General features: G+C 40.1%; 1 protein-coding gene across 1 annotated transcript; it reads right to left on the bottom strand.

The window, feature by feature from the left end:
* Window positions 1-527: 527 nt before the first annotated feature.
* Window positions 528-4,136, bottom strand: LOC103710403 (probable receptor-like protein kinase At5g59700). The gene is made up of 2 exons (XM_039124229.1): window positions 3,802-4,136; window positions 528-3,323 (listed from the first exon to the last, which is right to left on the bottom strand). The coding sequence occupies exon 2, from the start codon at window positions 3,279-3,281 to the stop codon at window positions 798-800; it is 2,484 nt and encodes an 827-aa protein (XP_038980157.1). The 5' UTR covers window positions 3,282-3,323; window positions 3,802-4,136; the 3' UTR covers window positions 528-797.
* Between the last annotated feature and the right edge of the window lie 5,008 nt (window positions 4,137-9,144).

The raw sequence follows: 9,144 nt of genomic DNA, 5'->3' as shown, positions 1-9,144 counted from the left end.
GCACTTTCTTTTTTGCTTATCTACATAGGTTGGTCACGACAAATCCACCATCAGCCTATCATCTTTTGCCATGATTTGTATCTGTTCTACTTCTACCCCCTACTTCGCTGAACAAGTTGAACCATGCAAAGGAAACACGGTTGGCAAATGCAACGAAAAGTTCGGATTGATGCAGTGCCGATACAAACAAATCAGGTCTGTTGTGGCTTCCACACAATCAACGTAGTGGGAAGTCAGAATCATGTGGTTGGCAGAGCACTCTTACCTTATCTTAGACATTTGAACTTGGAGTTTATGCAGCATGCTGTCAGGCTTCAGCTTGCAGGTCTATAAGAAGTTTCAGGGTTCATTTCTATCAACATCATGTTCACGAAAGCACCACCACATACACAAATTGTAAGCAAACAACCATTGTAGGTCCTCTAATGGATGGCTATGCTAAGAGATTCATGTTCAGACTCTGTATTGGTCCTCCAAAATAAACAAGCACACGCGCGCACGCGCAGGCAGGCAGGCAGGCGCACACATATAAACAGGATTTCCACTGATGATGATGATGATGAACAATCAAATGGAAGGTATTATTACAAACCTACACTGTAATTACATGGTCAGACTGTTTGTACGCGAGTATGCGAGCAAACACACATAAAAAGAATGAACTGGAAATCCCCTAAAAAAACTCAAGCGTCCAACATAAAACTCTGTATAAAGGACTAAGTGGTCACATTTGAAACAGACTAATAACTTTTTAGAAGTCTCCACTGCAAGCTGTATTTCAGAAAATAATAACCAACTTACCTCCCTTCAGCATGGATCAACTGAGAGAAAACTTTACTCCCAGAGACTTCAGAAAGATCATTGGAACTTGAGGTACCAACTCCCCCAACAGTTGCACTCTCGAGGTTCCTGATGTTTTGAACCTGTGAAGAAAGTCCAGCAATCCGGTTGATGCTATTAACCTCAGAGGTCCCTGACTCTGCCTCTTGGAGTTGCAGCACATACTCCAAATTCCACAGCACATCTCCCATTGTGGGCCTCTCCACGCCATAATCTGCCAGGCATTTCTCGACTGTCTCGCCGAACTTCCTCAGAGAATCAGGCCTAATTGTTGCTGCAATCCGAGGATCAACAATCTGCTCCAACTCTCCTCCCATCTGCCACTTCATTGCCCATTCTGCTAAGTTCACCATCTCCCTTGGAAGGGTGGGATCAATGACTGGTCTTGCACAAAGCACTTCAAGCAGAACCACTCCAAATGAATACACATCTGATTTCTCTGTCAGCTGTTGCCTTCGGAAATACTCCGGATCAAGATAACCAAAACTCCCTTTCACTGCAGTACTAACATGGGTCTGGTCCAGGTCTGGTCCAGTCTTTGAGAGCCCAAAATCTGCAACCTTAGCCATGAGATTCTCGTCAAGTAGAATATTTGCAGATTTAACATCACGGTGGATGATAGCCTTGGCAAAAGCAGTGTGAAGGTAGTGAAGCCCTCTGGCTGATCCGATACATATTTCCAGCCTCTGTTTCCAACTAAGACTAGGAAGGTCGGAACCATAGAGATGGCTCTTAAGAGTCCCTTTCTCCATGTACTCATAAACAAGAATCATCTCATTCCGCTCATCACAGTACCCAATAAGAGAAACCAGATGACGGTGGCGCAGCCGTGATAGCAACTCAATTTCAGTGCGGAACTCATTGAGGCCTTGTTGGGATTTCGGATTGCCCCTCTTGACGGCGACCTTGGTCTCATCTTTTAGCACTCCCTTGTAGACCTTCCCGAAACCTCCTACTCCAATTACCCAATTCTCATCAAAGTTGTTTGTTGCCTCTTGCAGAACAATAAAGGAAAACCGGTAACCAAGGCTCACATTTTGCCCAGATGTAGCAGCAGTGCCATTGGAAGTTCTACTCCCTGTACTCTGTGAAGTCAGTCCGTTGACTGAGAAAGGCATCCAAGTCTTTGAGTGGTGCTTCCTTGCGATTTTCCTTCTCCGACACACCATAAAAAATACACAAGCAACAATCACCACAGCAATTGCTCCAACGACCGAACCCAATATTACACCAAAGTTTTTCTTCGAGCCAGGTGGTGCAACAACAATGGCAGAACCATTGGAGTTCCTCATCTTCATAATCTCAAGCCCATTTAGAATGCCATCAGCCACAGCATCGGATAGTGTTGAAGGGCCAATACTAACATGCAGCTTACTGGATGCATCACTAGCCGCCAATACGAAATCGACATAATAAGGTGCAGCCAGACTTGTTGTCTTACTAGTGAGATCAAAATTACCAAGCACAAGCCAGTTACCGATATAAACATTAAAGTAGAGATCTACAAGTGCCTTGCTAACTATATCGCAGAAATGAAGCCGGATAAAGTAGCTAGAATCTGCGTCTACGTTGAACTGCCAAGTTACGTTAACAAGTGCAGTAGAAGTATTTGATGCCACCAACCTGGTCGCTGTGCTATAGACGATATTGGGGGCAGTCTCTTGAGTGGCTAGTCCTGGCTGATAATTAAGTGATCCAGAGAAGGAAACAGATTCAGCAACACTCTTGTTAACTATAAAGCTGCTATCGTTAACCCAGGTTCTCCACAGAGTATCGCCATCCGGAGTAACCCTTGGGCCACCCATGTTGATCCTGTAAACTGTCTCCAATGCCTGCCCTAGCAAACCTTGGTATTCCCCGGAAGGATTAATGGTGCTGGCTGAACCATTAAGTAGGTCAGCAGGAGCCGAAACAACTTCTATAGCATTTATGAAGGCAAAGGATAAGTTTCCCACTGGTATGAAGGACAGGTAGAGGGTGTCCTCATTCATGTTGACCAAATATTCCTTCAACTCAGGAGAAGAATTCCCCTGTGGCTGGAAATTCTGGAGGAGAACAACATCCTGGGTTGAGACTGTGAACTTTGAAGTCACAAGGTTGTAGCTTTTGTACACAAATGGGAAGAAATGGAGGCGGATGAAGTGCCAGCCATGCTTCTGGATCGAGAATGAGTATGAGGAGGGCTGGGTAAAGATCCGTGCAGTTCGGTAGAGAGCCGATACCGAGCTCGATGAGGTGCTGGCTAAGATGCTATTTGGGGCTGTGAGGGTAGAAGAAGCGGACGCATCGGCGACAAAAGTTCTGTTGTCGATGGTCGTGCTATTTGAAGACCCACAGTCAATCAGGTAGTTGTCTGCAGGGGTGAACGAACCACAGACACACTGAAGAGTTATGGTCGCAAGGATACAGAAGCCCAATCCAAGTTTCCCAATGCCCATCATGTCACGAGCCACAGATTCTCGAAGAATTTTTGAAGCACTACGCTAAACCAAGAGACAAAGATGCAAGAGGAATCAAGCTACGATTTTGAAGGATCGAGAGCACGGAAAGCCCTCTGATAACAAAATCGTGATAACCCAAAACAAGATAAATAGAGTGCGATTTCCGAACTTGGAACCAGGAAACCCTAATTCTCCCTCATAAATTCCGAGTCAGAAAAAGCCCCCCCACACATCTCCCCCACACCCCAAAAAAGACCAAAATCACCATGAGATGAACCCTGCTCTGGAAAAAAAAATCCGATCTTGGAATGCTCTCTACGAGAATAAGAAAAGAAAAAGACCAACCAGTCAAGAACCTAAACAGGAAATTTCTAGCTTTCGCAGCCAAAAAAGCAAGTGGATATACCAAGCAACCAACTTTCCTTTACCAACTCAAAACAGACAATCAACTGCAACTATTGAAACCCAGCAGCATCACGGGAAGGATTCAAACGGAGAGAAAGAGGGGAGAAGATGGCACCTTTGCGCCTCCGTCCCAAGCGTTTTACCACGGAGGCAGCAAGGGATCAAAGGCCAGCGAAGGATCGATTCCCCTCCTCCACATCCAATCCAGTCCTCCCCAAGCTCCGACAGAAGCCAGCGCGCTTTGATCGACTCGACGGGTCCTCAACTATGGCTTCCAGAGATTAGGAGGGCGAAAGAGCAAAATAATGGAGAAGAGAGAGAGAGAGCAGAGTCAATGAACTGCAACCGCTACAAATGGTGAAGTTAAAGGAAAAAAAATAAAGAAGAAACTGGGGAAAAGGACAGCTAAATTAAGGATGGGCAGCGCCAGCCCATGTCTTAAAAAGAACACCACCGGCGCCAAGATTTAGGAATAGAATATAAGAACGAAAATATTAACTAAGATTCGTCTCTTGGGCTAAATATCGTAGGTGGTTTGGCATTCAGGAGAGACATCACATCAGTCTGTGGCTTTCCATCGCTTCATCTTGGCCGTCCGTCAGATACATGTACCTTTGAGTAAATTATAATTTTTTATAAAAAAATAGATAATTTATACTCGTACATAATAGTCTGAAAAATATATATTATTTTTTTAAATTTATTTTTATCTAATATTTTAGCTGATAATTTAGCAGAACATTAGTCGAATTATTAGATAAAATAATATATATTTTTTTATTTTTAATAGTTAAAACATTTCATGGATATTAACAATGAATAAAATTTAACATTGATATACTATTAATATTAAGTTTGGATCATCTTAATTTGTGCTCCGAACCGAAGAAGTCGGATTTGCATCCCATATTATTCAAGTTTTGTTGATTGGTTGATGATCTAGTAGGATTGTAAATAATATTTATCTTAACTTGTCCAATTACCAATCACTCCACAATACTTTGATTGAAGATTTGAGATTAGATCTCTTCACTTTAATCATTAAATGAAGTGTCTACAAATAAAAAAAAAAAAAGAAAACTGAAGAGGACCCAGACTCATTGATAGTAGGTTGATCAATATATTAAAAATCAACTATTTTCTTGTGGATCCAGGTGGTGCTTAGCCTTTTATTAATTATATAAGTAGATGCATGAACTCCGTAGCGTAGAGGTTCTGTAACCTCCCACGATATACGTGCAGCTACGGAAGGTATGATTTTTTCTTTTCCTCCTCCTCCTCCTCCTTTTTCTTCAAAAAAAAAAATCATCAAAAAAGGTTTTTTTTTTTGCAATTAGTGTGTCTTACATTAGACTTTGTTTTAGGAAGGGTTTGCAAAACTTGTGTTAAGAAAGAATATTCTAATATTAAACGCACAATTTTGCGATCTACCTTCCATGGATATATTTTTTTCATACGGTAGAAGTCCTCTGCTCTATCACGTTATCGTCCCTTGAGAATATTGGCGAAGAAGGAAGCACTAGAGGTGCCGAATTTGTCATCCGAGACCATACTGCCACACTAGTAACGATTGGGGGTCGGCAAATCTTTGATATATCCGTAGTATGTGCTGAGCTTTGAGCTGCTTGGGAAGGAATTACCTGTGTGAGACATATGGTGGGGGCGAATCGCGTTTTTCTTGAGGGAGACTTGGTTACAGTCATCGATTGGATCCGAAGTCAGAAACGGGGAGCTAGCTCTAATCCGCTTCTTTACAATATTCTCATGCTTTTAGACGAGGATGCTCTCTTGAGGACATCACATATCTACAAAGAAGCGAACAATGCTGCTAATTAGGTAGCCTCCTACGCGGCCTATCACTCTAGGGGCTTCATTTGGGTGGATCACGTGTCGGTTCCTATTCTACCATATGATCTTCTTTTTTTGATTCTGTTGGCTGCATTCACATCCATCAGATGTAAGTCGCTGTTGTACCTAAAAAAAAAACCATGGATATATTTTTGATTTTTCAATCAAGTTTTGGGATATAAATTTAGCCGTAATGCGAATCACCGCTCTCACATCATTAGAAGAGTAAATTATGTGGAAAAGGTTGAAAGGAGCTACCTATTTCAAGGAAAAAACAAATCAATAACCCGAGAAAAAGTGAAGGAACGTGGAACACGACCCTCTTCCCCCTGCAAATAAATAATTGGTAGCAAGTGCCCATTGTTTGAAACGTAATTACTTCAGTCCTATAACCATAAAAAGGTGTGAACCGGACACCAACACCATATATTTTAACTTAAGATCATGCATGATTGGATTATGACAGTACCTATAAACCTGATTACTTACACCAAGTGCCTATTGTTTAAAACATGATTACCTCATATGTGCACTGAACCCCAAACCCAGTGGACTTGTTAGGTATGTTGGAAAAAAAAAATCTCAACAAAATATTTTTTTTAAAAATCTGATTTCTGAAAATATAAATATGATATCAAAAAAAATAGTTTTAATATTTTAGTTGACTATGAAAAGGTGGTATATTTTAAAACAGCTTATATTTGGTTGAACATTTATTTTTTTAATATATATATATATAATATCTATTATATTCTTAATAAAGAGTAGTTTTCGAAAAAAAAATCAATTTTCCATCGGTGAAAAACAGCTTTTCTATGTTTCTTATAGCTTTTTTCATAATATATGAAAATCTTATACCTACGAAAATACCACTTTCTTGTCTTCTTCCGTTAAAAACTCCAACTAAACAAAAGCGCTTTCTTTATTTTCTCTTTGACCACACTCTCTCCTTCTATTCCTGTATCCCATATATTTTAGCATAATATCATGCAAGTAGCATAAACTGGCACTAGGTTGCCTGCAACATAGAGAAGAGAATGTGAAAGGTTTGGTTATGAAGTATGGCATGAGACAAAGGCCAGCTAGACCTAACAGTTGTGTTGTGTTCTACAGTTGGCTAAACATGATAATGGCATGGAAGAAAGCAACACCGAACCTAACGCGGTTGCGTATCCTTGATGTCTACTTCTCACCCAACTCTTGCTTAAATGAAACTTGACCAGAGATTCTTTGAAGATATAGAGGAAAAAAGCCAAAAAAAAGAAAAGAAAAGAAAAGAAAACTTATCTATAAGAGCCAAGAGAGAGAGAGAGAGAGAGACTCGTATAAGACTACACAGTAGCCGGCTTAAATGGTGGGGAAATTGCTGGTGGCTCTCGGCGTATAGAGAAAAGAATCAAAGAAGCGCTGCATGGGGTGGTGGTGGGCAGGGCACCAATGTGACTGCTGCTCTAGAAAGTCAAGGATCAGAGGGTGGGGAATCCCAGAAGAACATGACCGGTTTGGCTAAAAAAATTTATATATATATATAAATAAATTTATTTCATTCTATCAAATTAAATTTTTAGAATAAGTGATGATTTTAACTTAGTATTAGAGCAGAGATACTGAGTTCGAATCCTACCTTCGCATTCTTTAACCAGCATAAGAAGTTAGTTGTCCCATGGGTTGTGATATGGATGAACTTCTTGCTCGATTCCAATAAAGATGTTTTGTCACAGCTAAGGGTTCAATAAATGGGATTGCATCAGGTCTTGGGCTTGGGTTGTTATTTTGCTTGGTCCCACTCAATAGGTAAGCAGCTCAGGCCTGGCTGGGACTGATTCTAAAGTTCAAAGGGTGAAACCGAACTGCGTTGATATATAGCAAAAACTTTTGGGTTAGAAGACCCCTATTTCTTGCAGCCCAGCATTGATCCAGATCCTTGCTACTACTTCACCTGCAAATTAATTGTCATGCGCCTTTCTTTTCGTATTAATAATGGTTGTCAACAATAATACATGAAAAACTAAAACGTGAACCGCGAACCTACATGCGTTTTCAGTTCCAACCATGTACCTGATGGCGATGCTTAACTGTTTAGCTTATTTAATTTGATTTAACTCATTATAAATTGGATTAGGTTATATATTTAATAAAATGGACGGGTTTAGGTCTGAATTTTTGACCTATTTAATAAATAGATTAAACTTGAGTTGATGGATTTTTGCTACCCACTATCTTTTCTCCAGTTAGTTTGGCCAGCGTCTTGACCCATTCCTTACCTCCATAGCCATTTGTGGGTCATCGTCTTCCCACAAAATTGATTTGATTTTATTCATGGTAGCAACAAGCTGCTTCAAGCTCGCTACATAGGCATATTACATTGACCTTTTCTCATTTCCATTCTCTTCTACGCGCCGATAGTTATTTATAATTTTTTTGTTTTCTTCGATCATCATAGTCGGTGCTTGACTAATTAATTCATGTAAATGATGAAAATGATCTTCATAGCAAATACTAAGGATAAAAGGGGGCTCAATGTCCTCAAGTTGTTCTAGAGCAAGACAACAGGTTTGCACTCTTGTAACCTACTCCATGGCCATTTGTGGGTCATCGTCTTCCCACAAAATTAATTTGATTTTATTAATGGTAGCGACGAGCTGCTTCAAGCCGGCTATATGGGTGTGTTGCATTGACCTTTTCTCATTTCCATGCGTTTATACGCGTCGATATTGACTTATAATTTTTTGTTTTCTTCAATTATCATAGTCGGTGCTTGACTAATTAATTCATGTAAATGATGAAAATGATCTTCATAGCAAACACTAGGGATAAAAGGAGGCTCAACGTCCTCCACTTTCAAGTTGTTCTAGAATGAGACGACAAGTTCGCACTCTTGTAGCCTACTCCATGGCCATTTGTGGGTCATCACCTTCCCACAAAATTAATTTGATTTTATCCATAGCAGCGACGAGCTGTTTCAAGCCGGCTACATAGGCACGTTATATTGACCTTTTCTCATTTCCATACTTTTCTACGTGTCGATAGTGATTTATAATTTTTTTGTTTTCTTCGATCATCATAGTCGGTGCTCGACTAATTAATTTATGTAAACGATGAAAAAGATCTTCATAGCAAACATTAGGATACACCTCTCAAGTTTTAAATGCGAAGTATCTTAAGAGCACATGGTGACCACTGACCTATTGTTAATCAGTTTCGGCTACATCTATCTTCCCTTGATTTTATGTTGAAATGGTGATGAGTAGATTATATCCACTTGAGCTCAGGTTAGTTAGACCATCATTGGAATTGGATTTATTGGTCATCAAAAAGAGTGTGAGCCCTCTATAACAAATCTCACATTTGGTTCTATTGCACAGCCTGCACATCCTGAGGTGGAAGCATGGTGGATCAAATAATACAATAAATGTTGTACCTATCTTAGGAACTTTGTTAATTGGATTTAAAAAAGTTAGGAACATTAGCAACTCGAGAAAATTAAAAATGAGAAAATTTAAATTATATCTTGGATTATTAGACAATTAGGGTGGTTTACGGGAAAAAAAATTAAAATGAGAGGCCTGTAACTATGTGAGTCACCTGCCTGCTTGCTTTCCTGTATTCA

The sequence above is a fragment of the Phoenix dactylifera genome, chromosome 3, assembly GCF_009389715.1.
Source record: "Phoenix dactylifera cultivar Barhee BC4 chromosome 3, palm_55x_up_171113_PBpolish2nd_filt_p, whole genome shotgun sequence".
NCBI lineage: Eukaryota > Viridiplantae > Streptophyta > Magnoliopsida > Arecales > Arecaceae > Phoenix > Phoenix dactylifera.
The sequence above is the reverse complement of the archived record's forward strand: the minus strand, read 5'-3'. Positions and strand labels throughout refer to the sequence as shown.

Bases quoted from the DNA above. Each gene is read 5' to 3' on its own strand.
- LOC103710403 (XM_039124229.1), bottom strand. From the start codon at position 3,281: ATGATGGGCATTGGGAAACTTGGATTGGGCTTCTGTATCCTTGCGACC.